The sequence below is a fragment of the Anolis carolinensis genome, chromosome 1 (assembly GCF_035594765.1).
Source record: "Anolis carolinensis isolate JA03-04 chromosome 1, rAnoCar3.1.pri, whole genome shotgun sequence".
Classification (NCBI taxonomy): Eukaryota; Metazoa; Chordata; class Lepidosauria; order Squamata; family Dactyloidae; genus Anolis; species Anolis carolinensis.
The window spans coordinates 35,696,075-35,721,295 of record NC_085841.1 but is presented as its reverse complement, the minus strand read 5'-3'; the positions used below and the strand labels follow the sequence as shown (position 1 = coordinate 35,721,295).

The 25,221-nt window shown below is 36.4% G+C and overlaps 1 protein-coding gene across 6 annotated transcripts in view; it reads left to right on the top strand.

The window, feature by feature from the left end:
- Positions 1-25,221, top strand: part of eprs1 (glutamyl-prolyl-tRNA synthetase 1) — a 57,681-nt gene that overhangs the window by 24,685 nt on the left and 7,775 nt on the right. Inside the window, exons 12-32 of one of the 6 annotated variants that reach the window (XM_062972252.1) lie at positions 526-585; positions 887-907; positions 4,107-4,217; positions 6,236-6,372; positions 6,877-7,084; positions 7,630-7,742; positions 9,005-9,122; positions 10,313-10,699; positions 11,499-11,732; positions 12,424-12,684; positions 13,056-13,289; positions 14,716-14,984; positions 16,891-16,942; positions 17,649-17,858; positions 18,163-18,235; positions 18,521-18,600; positions 19,113-19,214; positions 19,773-19,928; positions 20,100-20,297; positions 21,317-21,490; positions 22,039-22,199. In XM_062972252.1, coding sequence (XP_062828322.1) covers positions 526-585; positions 887-907; positions 4,107-4,217; positions 6,236-6,372; positions 6,877-7,084; positions 7,630-7,742; positions 9,005-9,122; positions 10,313-10,699; positions 11,499-11,732; positions 12,424-12,684; positions 13,056-13,289; positions 14,716-14,984; positions 16,891-16,942; positions 17,649-17,858; positions 18,163-18,235; positions 18,521-18,600; positions 19,113-19,214; positions 19,773-19,928; positions 20,100-20,297; positions 21,317-21,490; positions 22,039-22,199 — 3,359 coding nt within the window. The remainder of the gene's footprint in view (positions 1-525; positions 586-886; positions 908-4,106; positions 4,218-6,235; positions 6,373-6,876; positions 7,085-7,629; positions 7,743-9,004; positions 9,123-10,312; positions 10,700-11,498; positions 11,733-12,423; positions 12,685-13,055; positions 13,290-14,715; positions 14,985-16,890; positions 16,943-17,648; positions 17,859-18,162; positions 18,236-18,520; positions 18,601-19,112; positions 19,215-19,772; positions 19,929-20,099; positions 20,298-21,316; positions 21,491-22,038; positions 22,200-25,221) is intronic. The other 5 variants (XM_008125860.3, XM_062972257.1, XM_003215988.4 and 2 more) reach the window with 5 other exon arrangements.

Here is a 25,221-nt window from a genome sequence, read left to right as displayed (position 1 = left end):
TGAATAATAATAACAACAACAACAACAATAATAATTTGGAAACAATAGACATTGACAAAATTACAATCTGCCAACTGCAAAAGGCCACCCTACTGGGATCTGCACGCATCATCCAAAAATACATCACACAGTCCTAGACACTTGGGAAGTGTTCGACTTGTGATTTTGTGATACGAAATCCAGCATATCTATCTTGTTTGCTGTGTCATACTATGTCTTTGTGTCAATAATAATAATTTATGACCCTCCCCTTCCTGCAGTCCTAGGCATCCTACATACCCAGGATATTTGGATTCTCTTAGGTACGGTTTTCTTGAACTGGATAACAGTAATTTTTTAAAAGTTGATACAACTTACTACAAAGTTGTTGTAAGACACTCTTAATTTATGGAATAGTGCATTGTGCTTTAATTCAGATGGTATTGAATCAAACTGTTGATGTCTTTTTACAGTGCAACTGAAGTGGAAAATTTATTAATTTATTTTTTTTCATCAGTTCTCAAGATTTAATGCCCTTTCTTACAGGGGTCATCTCGATCAGTTGTAAACATGGAATGGGACAAGATTTGGTCATTTAACAAAAAGGTACATATTCCTCAGTTTCTATTTGGTAACATTTACAATTGACATGTACTCTCTTGTTCTGCTGGTAGTGAATCCAGCATTCTATGGAATGCTCTTCAGAGATTAGCGAATGCCGTATGTTGCATTTTGTGGCTCATTTTCTGGAAAATGGAATGTTGCTAGCAAGGGCTAACACTAATTCTAGTTATTTTTGCTAAACTGATACAAAATGTTGTTCTTAGATTGTATGGAAAGTAATGGTATTTTGCTAATGTAAAAACACACTGATGTGAAAACTGCATTTCATTTTTCTGCTTTCAAGCTGCGAGCTATCTGTAAGAAGGTATTACTTAATGCTTTTTCTGCCTTAGCATATAGCTTACAGTATTGTAAGCATACCTAACATAAGCCATCACTGCGCAGCTTCTCATAACCAGATCATGTTTGCTTACATAACAAGAGCTGTGAATATCCATCATAACATGCATTATTCCTATTCCAAATAGAAAAATAATTATGAGTTTCTTTCCCGGCGGCATCACACCAAGTTATGATGCCGGCTATGCTGCTTTTCTGCAGTTTGCTGAAAGCTTTAATTATTCTCCTCAAGACAATCATTATATTGGTCTCCTGATGTTTCTCATTTGAGAGTCAGATAAGGAATACTGCATCTTGACATGGTTAATTGCTTTTTTTGGCAGCAGATGCTTGGATACTATAATAAGGCGAACTGTTAGTGTCTGTCTGCACAACTCTGTGACTATTCCTATTTTTTTTAACTTTTGCCTGGATTTTCGTTTGTTCATAAAGAAGACCTCCCCAGATTAAGATGTTTGCTTGCCTAGCATGTCTCTTGTATTTTTCTATAGTGTTTTTTTTTTAATTCTCTTCATTTATATGAAGGATTATCAATTGGTTCTTTCTGTTGCTGCATAGACTGATGTTTTGAGTATGTAACAAATTTATAAAGCACCACAGCCTTACATTTGAGCTGTTGGGCTGCTCCCATTTTGGTACTATGTATTACATTTTCACTGGCGTGAGACTGAAAGTGAAAGTGTTGAATTGCTCTGTAGGACCAATGTTAGCTATCGTAAGCATATCCATAGCAGCCCTAGCAAAAAATATATTATATAAGAGCACCCAATGCTCTTCTGCTTGTCAGTGCAAGAAACTTTGCTGGTCAATCAAGTAAGGGTTTGCTTACTTCCAGGCACTCAGGAATCATTTGTACCTCTGCACATTACAAAAAAAGGTACATGAATTTCAGACACATGGATCTCATCCAGGATCATTCTTGGTTTCAGAGGCTGTCTATAATGAATATATTGCTGTTTCATCAATTCCCTCTTATTTTCAATAGTAGGCAGAACCACGAGTGCTGATTATCTCAAGTATGTTCCCAAAGTTAATGTTGATTTTGATTTATTCTTTTTATAACATTTTTTCCAAGCATAAAACATATTTTAGTGGATTTTCCCTCAGTGTTCTTCAGCTACTGTATTCTTACAGTTGAAAGCTGGCAGACAGAGTACAGAATGTCTACTTTAAAACATCTGTTTCACACATAATATAAAAAACATGAACATTTATCCTTATATTTTTCTGGCAGCTATGCTAGCATTATAGGCATGTATTTTCCTCCTTAGATTTTTATCCATAAAATTCTGTACTTCCAAAGAGTATGTGTTAGTAAGCAAAATAAAAATGAGTAGCCTAGTAAAGTGACATAAAATGTAGTAAAACCATATACAAACTTTCTTGAAAGATATTGTGCATGAACATTGATTAGGGTAAGAAGCTAGTTTGGCAGTGCTATGATTTTGCCTTATTATAGTAATCTAATGCTGTTGCTTTTTGGTAAATACACTAGAAATTGGAATACATTTGCAAAATGTATTGATTTAATAAGAAGCCATGGATGAAAGGTGATTTTGGAACTGTGCTTTATATAAATAACCCATCCCCATGTTTAAAATAGAGGCTGCATTACAGTATGATATTTGGCACCTAAAAGATCACATTAAAATGTCTTGCTCAGTTGCATGTACAGCAGGATTATTATTCAAAACTGGTCTGCTGACTTTGCAATTATCCTTTTCAATGAAAGTTAAATGGATAGTAATGAAATACCTGCATGTGAATTTCCTTTTTATTTGAAAATGTGATCTCTTTATTGCCAAAGAGACTTAGATGGGTCAATTTTTTTTAGCAGTAGATTTAGCATAATTACAGCATTGGACTGCAATTCTGCATGCATAGAATCATAGAATCAAGGAGATAGAAGAGACCACCAGGGCTGTCCATTCCAACTCCCTGCCATGGAGAAACACAGAATAAAACCACCCCTGACAGATGTCCATCCAGCCTCTGCTTAAAAATCTCCAGAGAAGAAAATTCCACATCACTCCGAGGAAGCGTATTCCACTGCCAAACAACTCTTACAATCGGGAATGTCTTCCTAATGTTTAAGTGAAATCCCTTTTTCTGTAATCTCAATCCATTGCTTCCTAATCAGTAGAGTAATAGAAAACAAGCTTGTCCCCTCATCACTGTGAAATCTTTTCAAATATTAAACATGGCTATCATGTCCACTCTCAGCCTTCTTTTCTCCCAAGCTAAACATACCCAGCTACCTAAACTAGGACTATCCCTCCCCCCCCCCCCGAATTTCAACAGATATTTGTCTAAATTAGAATTTACCCGTAATTCTCATCGAATACATACCTGTATATTCTTGAGTATACATTGACCTGAATATAAGCTGAGGCCCCTAATTTTACCTCAAAAAAACTGGGAAAACTTACTGACTTGAGTATGAGCCAAGGGTGGGAATTGCAGCAGCTACTGGAAAATTTAAAAATAAAAATAGATACTAATAGCATTACATTATTTGAGGCAGTAGGGTAAATGTTTTTGAATATTTACATAAAACTCTAATTTAAGGTAAGACTGTCCAACTCTGGTTACCTTATATATTTGAGTATAAGCTGACCTGAATATAAGCTGGCCAGGACCCTCATTCGAGTATAAGCCAAGGGGGGCTTTTTCAGCCCTTAAAAGGGGCTGAAAAACTCGATTTATACTCAAGTATATACGGTATGTAGCTTCAGTTGAGATGACTGAGATTTAAACGTTTAAGAGTTGTGCTCAGAAATGTAACACTTTCTCTACTTGTGAATTTTTATCTTGGTTACCAGTTTTACATTATTTCTAAAGTGCATATGCAAGTATTTAAATATCTACTTTTCTGAAAAGTCAGCAATATTGTCCCCTATTTCAAATAAGGACTGTTTGTGAATGCTTAGGAGAACTGGATACATTCCTGCTCACTTGGAGTTGATATATTCTTGCAAGTTTGCTGTTGTAATTGATATTGAAGCAAAATATGAAATAGAAATAAAAGATGCAGTAACATAAAGAATGCCAGTTAATATTCCTAAATGACATACATACTTTTAAGTTCACATAACTGCTTCTTTCCCCCTGATCTGAGAGTGCTGAGTAATTGTTATTTTCTTTAACTCTTCTGTGGTATATAGGTTATAGATCCTGTTGCAGCTCGGTATACTGCTTTACTCAAGAATGAAGTAGTTACAGTGAACATTCCTGAAGCTCAAGAAGAGATGAAAGAAGTAGCCAAACATCCAAAGGTTATTTTATTAAATTTGTTAGAATTACAGTACTGGATTTTCTATTTTTTTCTCATATATAGTAGAGTCTCACTTATCCAACATAAACGGGCCGGCAGAATGTTGGATAAGCGAATATGTTGGATAATAAGGAGGCATTGAGGAAAAGCCTATTAAACATCAAATTAGGTTATGATTTTACAAATTAAGCTCCAAAACATCATGTTATACAACAAATTTGACAGAAAAAGTAGTTCAATATGCAGTAATGCTATGTAGTAATTACTGTATTTATGAATTTAGCACCAGAATATCACAATGTATTGGAAACATTGATTACAGAAATGCGTTGGATAATCCAGAACGTTGGATAAGCAAGTGTTGGATAAGTGAGACTCTACTGTATCTTAGCAATCGTCCATATTTCTTCTCCAATTGTAACTCACAATGTTAAAACGGAGAGCTTTGTATAGGTTTGAAAAACAATTTCAGATTTCCAAAATAAAAAGGAAGAGAGGGAAAGCCGTAATCCTGTAGTTAACTTTGAGATTACCTTTTTTTAAAAAAATCTCAGAAGGAGCTTTCAGGGGTGCTGCCCCCTTTCCATTAATTCTGAAACAAACAAACAATCATAGTTGTAAAGATTCCCAATATGTGAGAATTCATCTGAACTTAAAAGCCTGGTAGAACTAATAAAATAGTAGCGGACACAATGTGCTTCTAAGGCTTTTGAGGGCAGTGAAAAGAGATGAGAAAGAGGCAAGACTATTCTTGCATTCAGTGCTGTGATGTTACCCTATTATAGAGACCTTGAGATAGGGCTGTATCCCATCCCACCTGCCAGGAAATTACTATACTGCATCATATGTGTAACAACATTCATGGTGCTAGTGGCAATTATGAGCCTTCCTTGGATTTGCTAAAGACTAATTCAAAGTTTAGGGACCAGAACACTCCCAAGAAGTGAAATGATTGAAATCCAGAATCCTGTCTTTATATATTATGTGTATGTACATATATATAGCATTTATTACTATATTATATAACATATTGTTATACTTTATATTATTTTATGACATATATGAAAGGCACACACATTATATGTATTAGAAGTACAATAGAGTCTCACTTATCCAACATAAACGGGCCGGCAGAATGTTGGATAAGCAAAAATGTTGGATAATCAGGAGGGATTAAGGGAAAGCCTATTAAATGTTAAATTACATTATGATTTTACAAATTAAGCACCAAAAACATCATGTTTTACAACAAATTCACATAAAAAGCAGTTCAATACGAGGTAACGTTATGTAGTACAGTGTATAATTACTGTATTTATGAATTTAGCACTAAAACATTGCAATATATTGAAAACATTGACTAAAAAAAATTGGTTACTAACAAAGACAGAATTGCATAAAATGAATTTACAATAGCAACATTGTTGGAAATTAAATCCATAAAAAGTTCAATCTTTGCTATCTATAGAGAAATAGCTGTGGATTGGGGTGGGAGGCAAACTGCGTTGGATAATCCAGGACATTGGATAAACAAATGCTGGATAAGTGAGAGTCTACTGTATACATATTGTACAATGCTGTATAAGAGGCACGTTGCCCACAGTCTAAGAAAGAAAAACAAATAACATGTGATCACAAAACTGTCATGTTATCAATCACAAAAGAGTGGACCACACATCAAATACACAGGTTCTGGGTTTAAATTTAAAATGGTTAAACAAATAGGTTGTTGAAAGGTGAGTCGTCAAAAAGTGGGTGAAACCTATATTTTTGGGATTTCACTTTTAACAATTTAAACCATCTCTTTGCCACATAAAGAAGAGAAAACCAGGAGTAAAATGTTTGTAAAGCTTACACACCCTTTAGGGGGAAATTATTTATATTAATGTGAGGCATTCTTACTACACAAAACCTCTGTATATTATCTTATAATGAATTATTCTGTCATAGTCTGTATAACACAAACACTTAGTCATGTAGTTGGATCAACTCTTCATAATTTCCATTGTTAACTTACAGAATGCTGAAGTTGGGTTGAAGCCTGTGTGGTACAGTTCCAAAGTGCTGATTGAAGGAGGAGATGCAGAGACACTGACAGAAGGAGAGATGGTTACATTTATTAACTGGGGCAACATAATCATTTCTAAAATAAACAAGTAAGTTGGTGCATCTTGAAACAAGTTGGTATGGTTAGACATATTGTTTGGAATTTTAGATTCATGGTTTATATGCAGAATAAAACCCTGGGAACATAGATGTAATATCTGTCCCTTCTCACCACTTTGAGTCTTTTGCGACTCCTTGATACTGCAGTTGAGGTAAAATTGATTTTTGATAACAGCACTTAATGGGATACTGCACCTGAAATGGAGGATATAAGTATGTGTTTGATGGAGACAAATTGCAGCTCCTTTACAGTAAGATCCTTTTACATCCATCCCAAAGATTGGCATTTAATGACAAGTTAACCTATGTCTCAGTGGTGCTTCTTTTGTATAATACTCATTTTTCCTTTGCATAAGAATATGCTTCACAGTATAAGTTGACCATATGTGTAAACCAAGGGCAGGCTTAGAGACCAAAGTTAAGGATTTTGATATGATCCATGGAAAAGTTGAGGGTAATTCTGTAGTAATCATAATGTATGTTTTTCTATGTAGAAACTCCACTGGAAAAATTTCATCCATTGATGCTAAACTAAATTTGGAGAATAAGGACTACAAAAAAACAGCTAAAATTACCTGGTTAGCAGAAACACCCCGTGCTCCACTCATCCCAGCAGTCTGTGTCAACTATGAACACTTGATCACCAAACCAGTTCTAGGCAAAGAGGAAGACTTCAAACAATATGTCAACAGAAATAGCAAGGTAGTTTTCAAGAGGTACAACGTAAAAAAAGAAAGACAGATGTTTGAGGATGCGTAGAAGATTTTATTTCTCAAAATATCACATAATTAAGTTCTTTTTTTACATGTCCTGAAATTGTGCCTTTATATTTACATTGGATTGATTTTTAATGTATTATTTTTGACTCCATCCATACCTGAAGGAGCATTAGGTGGCAGTCAATATTTCCATTCCTCTCTGTGGTTAAAGTCCAGTATTCTCCATTGGTACTATCCAGGTATTGGGGGATAAAGCTTTCATCTCCCATGCCCATGTTGGTTGGGGCAGTTTGGAGTTGTAATCCTAAACAGTTGGAAGATACTATGTTGGAAGAGGCTGCTCTAGCCACTGTGCCATACAGGCGGCATATCTGTTGTATCTTCAAATAAACTATTGTACCGTGAACAATATTTTCAGTATTCTAAATGTGTTTTTTATCTAGCCTTTCAGTGCAGATATAGTGTTTTTGCATACAATGTGTTTTGTTCATAAGAAGGCATTCTCGCTTACTTTTTAATTCTTTTTAGCAAGAAGAATTGATGTTTGGGGATCCTTGCCTTAAAGATTTGAAAAAGGGAGACATCATACAACTTCAGAGAAGAGGTTTTTATATTTGTGACCAACCATATGAACCTATTAGGTGAGCTACTGGAAGTTTGTTCCTATCTTTATCAGTTTGAGTAATTGATTTAGAATATTTTGCTATGGCTTTACAGTTTCATATTTCTGAAGCAAAGTCATACCTTTACAACGGTAGTTTATGTGCTTAGCAGTCTATGTAAATATACACTTAGTGACTGCTAAAATTAATGAGTTTCTTCACATCACATTAGCTAAAAGAGAGGAATCATGAATGAGTGTAGGTTTACTGCGTCTTGTTCCACTCTCCCTTTCCATGTATATAAAATAAGGGGGGAAGCTATAAAAATTCTTTGCATGTTACCCCTTTTTTATTTAATTAAGTTCTAATTCAACCTACTGTTATTATTGCACTGAATTTGACTAAAATTTGGCTGAAATGATATACAATATTCTTTTGGAGTGTGAACATGTTTTTCCAAACAAAAAAAAAATCTGTATATTCTATTCATTTACATGTTCCTTCCTTTCTTTGCATCCCACCAATTTTCCTTCTTTTTTCTACTTTGGAGGAACTCGAAAGGTTGCCTGATTTTCCCAGATATCCACAGCAGCACAGTACCAGGCTGTATTACACTGGATAGTTCATTTCACTTCAATACAACAAGATAGGATTTTCACTTTAATGCAGGTCTAGAAACACATAGTATACAGAATTGGGGATCCACATTCAAATATGCATCCAGCTGTGCTCCCCGTTGAAAACAGAGTACAATACAGAGGGACAAAGCTGCACCTGAATGCAGACATTACTCAGCTAAGCATAACAACATTGGGTCAGCCGAGATATCTTCATTAGAGTCAAATTTCTTTTTATCTCCCTTTTCATGAGAGCTGCATCTTTTTAAACAGTTCACCATAAAAGAATTAGCTAATCAGCATAAATGGTATGAAAGGATTTCTGAACATCTCGTTAATCTTTTTTTTTATCAAACATGATAATAGATGAACAGACAGACTGCCACAAAATTGATATTCAACTAAATAATGAATTTATCCAGCTGAGCTTTCTTTGTTTTTTAACAGAGATTGTAATAGTATTTGTAGGATTTTCTTTCTCACACTTTGGTGAAAGTTATGCACACCTTTTGATAGTTGCTTTTCTATGGGATTTGGTTATTTATCCTGTTGAGGGGAAAGTAAGCAGATATTTATTTTTGGGATGCCATGCATGAATGCTAAAGGTATTTTTATTTTATTTATTTTTCCAGTTAATCAGATATAATCATGAAGAAAATCAATTGATTAATTCTTTGTTTCTAGCCCATACAGTTGCAAAGAAGCCCCATGTGTATTAATTTATATTCCTGATGGCCATACAAAAGAAATGCCAACTTCTGGCTCTAAGGAGAAAACTAAAGCAGAAACAGCAAAGAAAGAGGTAGGAAGATCCTGTTTATATAGATTGATTGTGAAATAGGCTACCCTCCAGTGCTGTGCATTCATATTATTTGAATAAAACAGTCTAAATGAATCAAATGGGAATTAAATGCAAAAGTACAGAATAAACAATGTTTTTGCTAGCGATGCATGTGTTATCAGATACTATGAGTAATTTTGATTAAAAGCTAAACATAAATCAGCAATCTGGTGCTGTATTTTCAAAAAAGGCAGATGCAATTGTATACTATCAGTCATAATTTCAGAGTCACAAGATACTTGTAGTTCCCCTTAATTTTATGATCCCATCAAAATACTATAACTACTTCTGAGTTTTTCATGTTTACGGATTTGGGATGGGTTCAGTTGAGCTGACTACAAAACTGGTGAGAGAGAGATGAAAAAAGGTTGCTGGGGAGGAAAAAAGGGAAATGTTTAATCTGAAGATTGAGAAGCATTTTTTCAGATACCTGGGGGAATGTTATATAGAAAAGGAGTTTTTTTCCTGCTACCCTGAAAAGATAGACTAGTTCTGATGAATGTACATGAACAAAAAATAGATTTTGCTTGAACATTAGGAGAAATGTCTTGATGGTAAGAGTGGCTAAACAGTGGAAATTATCAGAGCTGGATGGCAGGAAAATCCTTCTCACTGGAGATGGTTTGCTGTCTGCTAAAAATGTTTCAACTCAGACTTTCCTTCATCAAGGATAGTGTTGGAATAGATGGCCTATAATGACCTTCAAGTTTAATGATTCTATAATTCAATATTCCAGGTGCTTCCTAGAGCTTGAATAAATTATTGATATCCTTTGTTACCTCCACCATGTTAAGGGCTATACTATATATATACATTATCCAAGATTTTCCAACCAGTTACACTTTGTATAGAACTTTAGCAGCTTTTGAACAGTCTAGAATTAATACTCAAAATTGTTAAATTCCTCTGTCTATTAAAATAGTGGTGTGTAATTCTTTTCCCCGTTTATTAAAATACTCTATGTTATCATGTTTCCAGTTGGGTTTTGGATAGAAATGAAACCTTTGTAGTAGCCTACATATTGAAATGAATCTGATGTAAAAATATATGAAACAAGCTGTAGACTGGCTTTTTATGCAACACATATTTTAACTTTTGCTTTGTTTTACTAAGTGCATTCTGTAAACATAGATTTGCTTTTCTGTTTAAAGGCTACTATGGCACCAAAAGGGCAATCTACTCCAGTTGGGACTGATGCCTCTCGTATTATTGCCCCTCCTTCAGCTCAGGATTCTTTAGCTCTTTACAACAGGGTGTCCGCCCAAGGTGATGTAGTTCGTGACCTGAAATCAAAGAAGGCCTCCAAAGAAGACATTGATGTTGCTGTAAAACAGCTGTTGGCCTTGAAAGCAGAATACAAGGAGAAGACTGGTAAAGACTACAAGCCTGGGATGCCTCCTCCAGTTGCTGAAGTGCAAATCCAGCCTACCAAGTGCGAGGCCTCCTCTTCCCCCACTTTAGATGGCAAAACTCTTTATGATAGTGTGGCAGAGCAAGGGGAGGTAGTTCGAAAACTGAAAGCAGAAAAAGCATCCAAGGTTAGTATGAAAAGAAAATACAATTAGCTAAAATAGTGGTATTTTGAGATAGCATTAAAAATGTCCTAACATCAATTGATCATTTCCAAAAATGATGCTACTCTCCATCCTCTAGCCAGATTAGAGATAGATAGAAGTTTGTGACTGATTATTATTAATCTAAGAGGTGACTTAACATTTTTTGACTTTCTTGGAGGCAAGAGCCTGTCTAAGTGATACTAAAGCGCTAAATAGATAGTTTTTAATTTCTTTTATACAAATAAGGATAGTTGTGGAATTAGATTTAAAGTCAAAACCAGATGTGATACATATATAGGACCTTAATAACAAAGCAGATAGTAGGAAATAGAAAAAAAAATTACTTCACGGATAAGAAACCTTTGGCCCTCTACATGTTTGTACTTCAGTTCCCACTGCCCTGTAGTAGTAATAACAACAACAACAACAATTAGTCTTTCTTACCTTTCTCTCCTCAAAATGTGAGGCAGGATACAACATAGACTGAAATACAATATATAACTATAATGTTGTATAAATATTATTGGCAGTGCTAAGTGGGGTTTCTAGGGGTTTGTATGCAAACCATCTAGAAGGCCAAAAGTTCCTCATACATATTTTATTTGGTTTCATATTTTAATAGCTTGGTTCAATGAAGATCAAATGATGCTTTTGAGTTTATAAGATGCTTCTTGCAAATTCTTCCCTTTCTACAGTTTAGTCATGTATATGCTTATAGCTGCATATCTTATTCTACTCTTAAGTTCTACTTTATCTCTATTTCTCTTCTTTCCTGTCATAGGATCAGATAGATGCTGCTGTCAAAGTGCTTCTAACCCTGAAAGCAGAATATAAGCAAAAAACAGGCCAGGAATACAAACCTGGCAATCCACCAAGGATGTTGCCTCCTAGTTCATTTCCTTCTGCTTCTCCCTCTTCTGTATCCCACTGTCCAATAGTCAGCCAAGTTCTTTATTGTAAAGTAGCAGAACAAGGTGAAATGGTCCGTAGACTTAAGGCAGAGAAAGCCCCAAAGGTATAATGATCATAAACATTAAAGACTATGGTTTATTTTTGAGATGTGGTTGTAGGCCTCAAAAAGTACATATACTTATTTTTTTGAAGTCCTCATACTTACATAAGTTCTAAGGAAAAATTACATTCTGTTTCTCAGTGTTTTGTTGTATTGTATAGTATACCCAACAGATTTTTATTTTGTCCAAGTAGAGCAAAACAATGGCAGCCACATAATTTGCCCAATTCACTTTTAACCTGAGGTGACAATAATAGTGTGCAGTTATCTCTTTGTGCTACACTATTTTTCGTTTATATTGTTGTTTGGAAAAAATGATATGTGAAGTCTTCAGAAATTAATGTAAACATCCTGATGTGCGTAATACATACCATTCTGTTTAACTGTGGTTGTAGTGAATAGTTTCCAAAATTGTTAGCCATTATTACTACAAGTACAAATTTGGGAAAACCTAAATGAATGAGAAAAATATCCTTTTTTAAATAAAAAATAAGCAAACATTAATTTCTATTTATGTATCATTTCAACAAATGCTCAAAATGAAGCATATCACACCTGCCACAGAAGTACTAAAGTCATTTCCCTGAGTAGGATGTTAGATCTGAGCTTTCTTTGTCTGCTCTTGGATTAAGACTGTCGTTTTCAGTATTCCTTCCTCCCTTACTGATACTTTTGCATTCTCTTTCTGCTTCAGGATCAGATAGATGCTGCTGTGAAAGCACTTCTTGCTCTAAAGGCAGAATATAAGCAAAAGACAGGACAAGAGTATAAGCCCGGGCAGACTCCTACAGTGCTTCCCCTTTCCTCTTTCTCATCTGCTTGTGCTTCTGATCCTGCTTCCCTTTCCTGCAATGGTTTTATGTCTTGTGGCCCAATAGACAGAAGAGCTTTGTATGATAAAGTAGCTGAACAGGGAGAGGTGGTACGGAGGCTCAAAGCAGAAAAGGCTTCCAAGGTAGAGTAGTGATAAGAATATGTGTCTGTATGTGATTTGGAACCCCATGCTACTGAGAATTAACAGTATTGATTTTTGCATAAAATTTGCTAGCTTGCTTTTGAGATCAGGGATCCAGAAATTGCTAACCCTGCTAAACCGCTGTATGTGAAATGAGACCACCTTGAGTCTACTGTAAGAACTTTCACTCTGAAATGTGGCATGTAAATTCTTGAATAATTAATAGATAATGATCATTCTAGTGTGATGATGATGTATATTGTTGCAGTATTACTGCTTGCTATTGTAATGTCTCTGCAAGAAGCAAGAGGTAGGGACATTTTGAATCAGTCTATTTATAGTTTTCCCCTAATGGTTCCTTTATTCCATAGGACAAAGTAGATGAAGCTGTAAAACTCCTCCTTTCCTTGAAGGCAGAATATAAAGAAAAGACTGGTCAGGACTATAAACCAGGACAACAACCAGCACCTCAGGCACCATCTTTAAATCAGCCAAGAAGTGCAGCAAACAGTGGTTCTGATACAGCTGAAGCAAAGGCTCTCTTTAACAAGGTTGCTCTCCAAGGAGAAGAAGTCCGGAAGCTAAAATCGGAAAAGGCTGAAAAGGTAACAGCAGTGATTGTGTGTTGGAGTGGGTCACTTCACATGTTTGTTTTCAACATTCTGACTTGTGATTGTTGCTCAGTGTCATATAGTAATTTAGCAACATTGCCAGACTACTTTTGCAGAATTGAGTAATTTATTACTGAATCCTGAAAAGACTTTTTGCTGTTCCCCTAAGCCAAGCGATATAGCTAGATGTTGTATTTGCTGAAACTAAAATGCCATTTCCCCTTTTAGGCCCCATCTACACAGCCATATAATCCAGTTTCCAAACGTAGATTATCTACTTTAAACTGGATTATGAGTCTACACTGACATATGATTCAGTTTAGAGTAGATAATCTGTATTAAGAAATGATTATATAGTTGGGTAGATGGGACCCTAGTTTATCTTATTTTCACTATCCCACATTTAAACAAGTTTGTTTAAAAGACTTCCCAAAAATCCTAATCCTATTCTATATGGACATACTATAATTTTCATTTTACTCTGTATTATTTATCTGTCTAGTAAAATTATATGACACTTTCTAAAATATCAATTTGGAAAGGCTTACCTGAGTTTATACCCAAAATTCTGGCTGTGCTGTATGAAATTTAGACTATTAGTCTATCTGGTTTGGCCTTGGGAGATTGCTTGCTTAATTTGCTAGGTACAGCTTTCATTTTAAAAAACTAGAACATTGAGATCTATCAGGTTTTGCTGTTAGTTGGGTGCAGTAAATAAAAGAAAGGAACTGGAATTATCTACATGCATGCTCAGCCCAATGGTTTGCTTTGGTAGCAGAAATGTTCCTATAAAAATGTATTCCTGATATGTCAGACTACACAGAGAAGCCACTGAAATCCACAAGCATGTGGACAATTTCAACAGAAAGGAGGAAGCCATGGAAATGAACAAAATCTGGCTACCAGTATTTAAAAAAACATCTAAAATCAGAACAATAAAGAACAACACTAAGATAACAGGGAAATTCCAATCAGTGCCAGCTAACACCTCCCAACAAAAGATTCCCCCAAGCAGGAAGCAGCCAGGCTTTGAAGCTGTAAGGCCTTTCAATGCTAATCAAGGTGGCCAATTGCAACATTTACACTTGCCTCAAACAGACAACAGTTCTTTCTTCCACCGTGGACATTCCACAGATATATAAACCGCACTTGCCTAGTTTCCAACAGACCTCACAACCTCTGAGGATGCCTGCCATAGATATGGGTGAAACGTCAGGAGAGAATACAGCCTGGAAAACTCACAGCAATCCAAAGCAAAAGAAGTTACTAATGATAGGTTTTATTACAAGGAATTTTCCCTCCACATCACGTGTTCTATGGTTTCCTGAGCAAGTTTAGTTAATGTATCTTCTTATTCAGTATGGCTAATTTTTGTTTGTTTGTTTGTTTGTTTGTTCATTGCTTCTCTGCTTTTTCTCAGGATAAAATTGATGCTGCAGTTCAGGAACTGCTACAGTTGAAGGGGCAGTATAAGTCACTGACAGGAGTAGATTATAAACCTTTCTCTGCCACTGGTACTGATGATAAAGACAAGAAGAGAAAAGAGAGAGAGAACAAATCAGAGAAGCAAAGTAAGCAACAGAAGCAGAATGAGGGACAGAAGAAGGAATCTCAGAAACGCCAAGGTGACAATAGCAATTTGTCTTCAAATGGACCAGGAGATGGTCAAGGACCTAAAAAACAAACCAGGTAAAATATGTACTTTTTAGAGTGTGTGTGTGTATGCATGTGTGTATGTGCTGAATTGCTTCATAAATCATTCATATTTTCTGCTATCTGATGGGTAGACTAAAGTAAAACAACATATTTGTAGCAGTTGTGTTTTTCATATACAATACCTGAACCTGCTTCCTATCCAAGAATTCCAAATGGCCTAAGACGATAATAAGGTTTTATATGTTACCCACCTCTCCTCATGGCTTGTTACGAGTCATACGCCAGCCAATATAAATAACTCAGTTTATTGCAGAAACAACACAAAAGAGCCTAGTAAACAACCAAAAAGGGCTCAAAACACTTTCTCTTCAATGTGAAATAACAATATCCAAAAAATAACTCAAAAAACCTGAACTCGGGATATAATCTGGATTATTCTGGGAAATAATCCGGATTAAAACAAACTACGCTGAAAAGGCTGGAAACTCGCTCCACCTACTCGTTGGAGCTTAGCAAACACAGGAAAGCTATCAGAAACAACCCACAGCTACCAGCGGCCACACCATGCCCCGAAACGTCGTTGTGAAGCCAATCCGCGTCGTAAAGGAGAAGTCACAGCTGCCACATCCTCTCCGCGTCGTTAGGGAGAAGTCACAGGTGTTGCGTTCCAATCCACATCGTTAGGGAATAGCCACAAGCACCGAGTTCCAGTCCGCGTCGTTAGGGAGAAGTCACAGGTATCGAGTTCCAATCCGCGTCATTAGGGAGAAGTCACAGGCGTCCAGTCCAAGGTAAACACAAAGAGCCAAAGCGACGGAAGCAAGCCGGCAGGTCCCAAAGCAGTCTTCCAAACACGTCTTCTGAAACAGAGATCCCGAAAGCGCCCAACAAACACCTTGCCGATTGCAAGGTTATATTAGCAACAAACTTACTTTTATTTACAAGTCCTCCTCTGAACTTGAGCCAACTAACGCCCTATCCACAGCTGAACCCTGTTGCTGCAACTCCTCATCAGAGCTGGAGTCTCTCAACGCCCCACCAACCCCACCTCCAGCTGCTGCCCTTCTACGATCTCTCCAGCCAGTCCACCTTCTATCCAAACCCATAACTCCCCAGGATCCAGCTGTATCTTCACTGTGCTATCCCTCAAATGTACCACTGCTTGTGGGTTCCTCAAAAACATCCCGGATCTCTTGAACCCTAGTCCAATCCATCTCTTCACTCCCAGAGTCCGATATCCCATCCTCCTGACTCTCAGCCCCATAATCCCCTTCGAAACCCTCAAAGGAATCATCATCAGTCTGGATAGTTTTGATAATTGTGGTTTAACATTCCAAGTAAATGAGCTAAAGGCCAATGGACTGTTTTATTATTTATTTATTTATTTATTTATTACAATATTTATATCCTGCCCTTCTCACCCAACAGGGGACTCAGGGCAGCTTACAATAAAACGCATATATAAAAATTGTACAATACACTATAAATCAGTTAAAAAAATTAACTTACATCAGACATTCATAAAACGCATTATAAAATACAGATAGGCGTGTTCAAGTTTAAAAGACTGGGTCTGTCAATTGAGTTCCAGCGTACATAATAGTAATTAATACTGCTAATTGTTATTAGAAAGCCTGGCTCCACAACCAAGTTTTAACTTTCCTACGGAAGGATAGGAGGGAGGGAGCCTGCCTAACTTTCACTGGGGAGAGCGTTCCATAGGCGGGGAGCCACTACTGAAAAGGCCCTGTCTCTCGTCCCTGCCAGACGCACCTGTGAGGCTGACGGGACCGCGAGCAGGGCCTCATCTGATGATCTTAAGCTTCGAGGTGGGTCATAGTGGGAGACACGTTTGGACAGATATTATCAGAAAAGGGCAGTTGCTTTTGGACCAAGAATAAAAGAAATAACTCCCCTCTCCTTGTTTCAAATACTACAGATTGGGTCTTGAGGCCAAAAAAGAAGAAAACCTGGCTGATTGGTATTCTCAGGTAAGTGTATCACAGATTTCATTTAGACTTTTTTTAAAACTGCAAACCATTTTTTTTTAATTTTAGATAACAGGGATGGGTAAACATCCCTGTATAAAAAATTGCTGTCTGTGACCTTGTTCAACAGATTTCACATCACTTTCTGTTCCTATGACAATTGGATTTTGAACATTTTGGCTTGTTGTGGAAACAAGGATTGGTGAAAAAGCTTTACTGGAGACACCTTTTTCCCATGATAACTTCCAGGAGTCAATTTCCCTTCCTAGAAGTAGATTTGCTCTTACTTCCTGAAATGTTTATGATGAGAATACAGACAGCAGTAGAAATGTTACAGTGGCTTTCACCCCACACCATACTAACCAAAACTAAAAATATATAATTTGATTGAAGTTTTACTTTAAATGCGACTTGGACAGATGTTTGTCTCAATATATTTTTATTTTTATCTGTGCATATAAATGCTTAAACATTTCAAATACTACTAAGAGGTGAAGTTGTAGTCCAGCACATGATTGCATTGAAATGAATGCACTGATAGCAGATTATTTGAGTATAAGTGATGATTCAGATACAGATTATTCTGTCTCGAATCCAGCTCAGTTTTTCATAGTTATTATAATACTGTATTTAATTTTACTTTATTTCTGTCCTTCTGTATACATTTAAACTTGAATCCAGCAACACTGTTATCTGTTTCGATTTAAAGGTTATCACAAAATCTGAGATGATAGAATACTATGATGTGAGTGGATGCTACATTCTCCGTCCGTGGGCATTTGCTGTCTGGGAAGCCATCAAGGACTTCTTTGATAGTGAAATTAAGAAACTTGGAGTGGAAAACTGCTATTTCCCCATGTTTGTGTCTCAGGCTGCACTAGAGAAGGAGAAGACGCACATTGCAGATTTTGCCCCAGAGGTAAACTCAGATACTATATTCATTCTGGAAAAGAATGCAGGGTGTTTAAATTTTTTAAAAGGCTTGTTTCAAATGAGAAAATTCATTCACGCTTGAATGAATCTCAGGTTTTGAACTACGATGGATCTTGAAAATTCATTCTGTTCTTGGGAGCTGAGCATCTGGGGCTCTAAGCATGTCAGGAGAAAGAAAAGATATATGGAAGTGAATACTTAAGTTATTTAAATAAAATAGTAGTTTCCATATTGTTATAAAGGTGTGAAATATATTTTAAGCAATTTTTTTGGTACTTGATTGATTTTAGGTTGCGTGGGTCACAAGGTCTGGCAAAACAGAATTGGCGGAACCGATAGCTGTACGTCCCACTAGTGAAACAGGTAATGCCTGACTTGAAGATAAAATACTATAATAAAACACATGCCCTTTCCTTAGCATGATTTTACTAAAAATTAATGAACAAATTGTTTCTATTGTGGATTGTGTTAGAGGATAGTATTTGCATCCCAAACCTTGCTTACATATATTTCTACACTTCATTTCTTATGATTGTGGACAAAAGCCACTATTCTATCAGATTTCCAAAGAAAAATGAGTCAATGTTATTATTTTAAATAATAAGTAATTAGTTTTATAAAATATTTTTGCATTTTTCTCTACTGTAGTTATGTATCCTGCCTATGCAAAGTGGGTTCAATCACACAGAGATCTTCCCATCAAGCTTAATCAGTGGTGCAACGTTGTTGTAAGTATAGGGATTTAATTCATATGTCATGTTTTGAATATTTCTCCATTACTCTCATGGAATGGGAAAATTTAATTTGAAATATATATATATTCTGGCCACTTATAAAGGCCCTTTGGTTCTTCTATTTTTATTGTTTTATGAACCAACTCTGGTCTGATGATCTTTGCTCCTACAGAGAAATGAACAGAACTCAGCTTTTTCTGTTCTTATTATATTTGTTTATATCCTACCTTTTTCCTAGTCTGTGATTCAGTGCAACTTATCACTGTGTAAACAACTGTACTGCATAAAATTAGTATAAAAACAAATTTCATTGTAAATCTGAAGTACTTCTGAGCTAGTAAAGTTTTAATAACATATAACAATTATTTACTTTGTAATACATATAGCCTAAATTAGCACTGAAGACTTATGTCAGCAATTGTTAAAAAATACTTGTTTAAAAATGAACCCAGGGATGTAACTTTTACTATACAAACAGGCTTTTTTGGTTTTCCTTTTATTTGAAGCGTTGGGAGTTCAAACACCCCCAGCCTTTCCTGCGAACCCGTGAATTCCTGTGGCAAGAAGGACACACAGCTTTTGCAACATATGAAGAAGCAGCAGAAGAGGTGAAAAACAGCAAATAGCGTGCTAAATTGCATAGTTCATTTCTCAGCATTTCAAAAAATCAACTTCATAAATATTCATCTAGTATTAGGCAATCTAAGGAACAAGATATATGGTATATTTTGTTCCATATATGATTTAGTAACTTGAACTGCTCTTTTAAGAATGCATTTTGTGTTTGGATTTTGCTTTTGTATTCTGTGATTTACAAGAACATTTCTTAATTTTATTGGCTTGTTTCGCACTGTGTTTGGCTGAACACACCATAAAATTACATAAATAGGAAAAAGTAATCATAAGCAGTTACAAGTGAATAGTGAATATAACATCTGTGTATTTGTTTAAAAGTTTAAAAGTAGTTGAGATCCAGTGTGGTGGTGTGCTTTGAACATTGGACTGTGCCTCTGGTTTGAATCCTCGCCCAGCCCTGGAAACCCACTGTGTGACCTTAGAAAGTCACACTCTCTTAGCCTCAGAGATTGTAAAGTGATGTTGTTTAAATCAAATTAAGTTACATAAAAAGTTGAATAACGTCTAACCTTTGCTTTTTAACCTCTCAGGTATTGCAGATTTTGGATTTGTATGCTCGTGTTTATGAAGAACTTCTTGCAATTCCTGTTGTAAAAGGAAGAAAGACAGAAAAAGAGAAGTTTGCTGGTGGGGATTATACGACCACTGTTGAGGCATTTATATCTGCCAGTGGGCGAGCTATCCAGGTATGTATTAATATTATATGTTATCTGCCCTGAGTCCCCTCGGGGAGAGAGGGTGGAACATAAATAAAGTTGTTGTTTCTTCCTCTTCTTCTTCTTCTTAATATTATTATTATTTTAACTATTATTCAGTGAAATGATATTTGAACTTTGATATATTGCTATGCGTTTTAGGGAGGAACATCTCATCACTTGGGGCAGAACTTTTCAAAGATGTTTGAGATTGTGTTTGAAGACCCCAGAACTCCAGGAGAGAAACAGTATGCATATCAGAACTCTTGGGGTCTCACAACTCGGACCATTGGAGTCATGACCATGATTCATGGAGATAACATGGGTTTGGTATTACCACCCAGAGTCGCTTGTGTTCAGGTGAGTAAAACAGCGATATAGTGATAATACCATGCTGTTGTATAACTGTGGAGTTTGTTTCCAAAAGGTACCAGATGGGGAAAAAAAACAGAAAAATGAGTTATAGGTTATAGCACATTGTTGGCTAGGAGTAGAATATCGTGTACAGATCAAAATCATTAAAATGTATCATCACTTTGGTACACGGCTTGAAAATGACATTTTATAGCAAAAGAATGCATATCTTCAGCATGTTCCCCCCCCCCCCCAATTACTGTAAAAAATAGTTTAGATGGATCTTTTGGAATCAAATTCCACAACTTAAAATCACTGGGATACGGTGATAAACCTGTCCTTTATTCAATTTCATCAGGATTGAAATGCAGTTTACTTAGTTTGGATCCAGCCTATGGATTTTATTGGCAAATAATTTTGGATTCTGTATTGCTGGTGACCCATTAGGATGGGTAGAATCAAATATGGAATACATAGATTTTTCCTTCATGAAAAAGAGCCATGTATTTTTTTAAAAGTAAGATTTAGTTTTTAATTTTATTAGAAGTTTTCCATGGGGCTTCTTCTAAAGAATATTCAGAAACTCGTCTGTTATGAAATGTCACAGGCATTGTCAACTACTTACAGGGAGCGTACACATAACTTCCTTGCTACAACAACTCTGGCACAGTCATACAGGAAGGCCTTCCAAGTGGTTTCCCTCCTCTAGCCCATATAATTTAGGAGAGGGAGCCAACCACGAATTCAAGCCCTTTTCCAGTCATACAGCCAGGTACCCTCCTTCACTCAAAGTGGGTGCCAAGGTGAGCATCAGCTGTTACTCCCGCTGCCCCCAAATTTCAGCCACCAAAAGACTTAAGCATTTGCCAAGTGCCTTTCAGAGTTCTTTTTTCGCTTGAAACCAGTATGGTTTTTGTTTTTGTGTAAAAAAACAAAAACAAACATGTCTGGGTTCTCCACAGATTTTTGCAAACAATGTGTACATGGTTGTCCCTAACTTTATTATAATTTGTGTCATGATTCAGGTTGTGATTATTCCCTGTGGTATCACAAATACACTTTTGGAAGCAGACAAGGAGGCCTTGATGAACAAGTGTAGTGAATACCGTAAGAGATTACTCAGTGCTAATATCCGTTCAAGGGCTGACTTGAGAGATAACTATTCTCCCGGCTGGAAATTTAATCATTGGGAGCTTAAGGTGAATGTTGTTTTAGTTCTGTTTATTCTTGATTGGCATTTCTCACATATGTAATCCTTGGTTGATGGCAAATATATGTAGAATATTTACCCGCACTTCTACTCCAGCATGTTCTCCAGTCCTCTAAATCAGATTTAGAACATTTAGCTCTTTACTGACTAAAAGAATTCTCATCTTCCAGCAGTGCCTATTCTACTGTCAAAAGGAAACTGTTGGATACAATTTATACTAGATCAGTTCTTCTGGTGTTATTTGACCCCGTATTAGAGTACAAAATAATTTGCATAAACCCTATAGCAGTGGTGTGAAACTTTTGATTTTCCAGGTGTTTGGGGCTCCATCTTCCAGAAGCCCTTGCTAGCTTGTCCAGTAGTAAAGAATTCTAGGAGCTAAAGTCCAAACACCTGCAGGAGCAAAAGTTGGACACCCCTAGTCCATAGTCTTGAATATAATCAGGAGCAGTGTTTGAACTTTATATATTTTTATCTTCTTAAGCAAAATGGATAATTGCAAAAAGGGTTATTTGGTAATTGCCTTCTGATTTTTAGGGTGTTCCAATTAGACTTGAAGTGGGGCCACGCGATATGAAGAGTAATCAGTTTGTAGCTGTTCGACGAGATACAGGAGAGAAGATGACTTTTGCTGAAAATGAAGCAGTAGATCAGCTCAGACGTATTCTGGAAGAAATCCACACTAACCTTTACAACAGGTTAATTTTTTAGAAAAGCCATTTTCTGTTTTTCCTTCAACATTTGATCTTAATAACAGATAATTTTATTACTGCATATACTTACTTATACGTTGAACTCATGTATAAGCTGAGGCACCAATGCCATTGCTACAATTTCCCTTCCCAAATATTCAAAAAGGCAGAAGCAGCACCATGACAAAGTCACTAGAGTGGGTTGGTGTTTCTTTTAGTTTCTCCCAGAAGGGACTAAGCTTTTGCCTTCCACCACTTTACTCAGGGAATGCTATGGTTTTTTCTTCTTCAAAAAATAAGAGTTACAGTAGTCACAGTAACCTGTAGATAAGTTGATCCAAGTTTTTGGGGTTGATTTTTTAAACTAAAATTTCTAGAAATGAAAGAGATTGCCAGAGTGCGCCATCTATAGACAGTAGAGTCTCACTTATCCAACACTCACTTATCCAACGTTCTGGATTATACAACGCATTTTTGTAGTCAATGTTTTAAATATATCATGATATTTTGATTCTAAATTCGTAAATACAGTAATTACAACATAACATTACTGCGTATTGAACTTTTTCTGTCAAATTTGTTGTATAATATGATGTTTTGGTGCTTAATTTGTAAAATCATAACCTAATTTGATGTTTAATAGGCTTTTCCTTAATCCCTCCTTATTATCCAACATATTCGCTTATCCAACGTTCTGCCGGCCGTTTATGTTGGATAAGTGAGACTCTACTGTATATTAAAATGTAATGTTTGTTTTACTATGGACTAAACAACAAAACCACTGAATCAAATCACACCAAATTTGTCCACAAAAGACATAGTCATCCAAAATATGTCTTTCAAATTAAAAAAAACCTAGAAAAATAGTCCAAATTACAGAGGATGTGGAAGAGCCTTTCTCTGCTGCCTTTAGGACCCGACCCCTTCATATCCTAGCAACTCCCTCAGCCAAATGGTGCCCAGGGCAGAGGCAGAGTGCACACTGCCTATAAAATACAAATTATCTGATTTGAACTGGATTATATGGCAGTGTAGACTCCTTCCACACAGCAATATTACCCATTTATAATCTTATATTATCTTCTTTGAACTGGATTATCTTGAGTCCACACTGCCATATAATCCACTTCAGTGTGGGGTTTATACAGTTGTGTAGAAGGGGCCTCATACAATCCACTTCTAAGCAGATAATATAAGATTATAAATCTAATATGAAATAATTACTGTAGTATAATAATACAGAACAATATAATCTCTAATACCAGGATAGTAAATAAAGAGCAACACTCTGAAAGCAGAGAAATGGGGAATTCCAGAAAGGAAACAATCAGGGCCAGCTAACACTTCCCAACAAAGGATTCCCCCAGGCAGGAAGCAGCCAGGCTTTGAAGCTGCAAGGCCATTAAATGCTAATCAAGGTGCCTAATTGCAGCATTCATACCTGCTGCACCGAGACTAATAATTGCTATTCAAACTGGCCAACCAAGGATTCTGCAAGGTAGAAAGCGGCCAGGCTTGCAAGCAGCAAGGCTATTCAGTGCTTTTCAACCTGGCCAACCAAGATTTCCCCTAGGTGAAAAATCCGCAGGCATTGAAGCCACGAGGCTACTCGGTCCCATTCAACCTGGCCTAGCAAGGATGCCCTATGTAGAAAGCAGCCAGGCTTTTAAGCTGCAAGACTATTCCGTGCAATTCAATATGGCCAAATAATGATTTCCCTACAAAGGAAGTAGCCAGGCTTCAAAGCAGCTCTTTGATTGAGGGTGCTACTCCAGCTACTCCAGAAAATGGCCAGACTTTGAGGCTGGAAGGCTATTCACTGCTATTCCACCTGGCCAACAAATGATTCCCATAAGCCACAGCAACGCGTGGCTGGGCAAAGCTAGTTATACGTAAGAATAATATGGAAATCTCTCTTTCATTTCTTGCGAGTCATGTTGGGAGTTATTAAAATAAGAATATGGACATATACATTTACATCCGGCCAGAAGCAACTTGCAGTTTCTCAAGTCGCACCTGACACGAAAAAAAAATCAGGCCAAAAACCTACCTCATAATGTTTCCAGCAAAAACCAACCAGATATTCTTAAAAAGGCCACTGATACTATATGAAAGCAGTTTTCCTCTCCTACTGTAGTTGTGTATTAACTAGTATTCAGAGTCAGTCACATGCTACTTTGAACCTTCAAGATGCTACATATAGTTAGCATGCTTAGTATCCGTTGAATATTCTGCTATTTATTTATCGTGTCAGATGCGAATTGAGAATACAGTTATAATGCATTACATAAAAAACAGAAAGTTAAAAACTTGGCATTATACTAAATTTCCTTTGACCAGAAGCTGGCCACTTCAAGTGCCTCTGGTATCACTGTAAGAAGGTCCTCCATTGTGTATGTGGCAGGGCTCAGAGTGATTTGTTATAGGTGGTCTATGGTTTGTTCTTCTCCACATTCACATGTCGTGGACTCCACTTTGAAGCCCCATAGCATACCCGATATGAGTTTCTGTTGTATTCACTAACAAATATCTCACTTTTTTTTGCTGGTGGTTATCTGTGGAAACAATTGCACAGACAAATCTTTTGCCCTTCGAACAGTGCAATCCAGGCTGGAATGGAAACAAAATAACCCATCTAAATATAGAGCAGAGACATCATAACATTAAGGAAAATTACTTCACAATAGGCAATCAGTACAAGGAAATGTATCATTCATTCTTTTGAACTCCTTTACTAAAGCACAATGACCTAATATTTGCATTAAATGTTTCCTTACTCAACAGATTACTCAAGTGCCTAATAACTCAAGTGCTTGTGATGATGGCTAGACTGATCTAAATTCCTGCTGAGTAATTTTATTAACCTAAGCTTGTGCTGCAGCAAGATGCTACACGGGATTTTTTTGTTCATATTATGGCAAGAATCCCAAGAACAAAATCCAAGGAACTGAATGTGTTTCATAGCAGTGGATATGAAGAATCAGAAGTGCTTCTTACATTCAAAAGAGATGTGGCATGGGAGGCATTT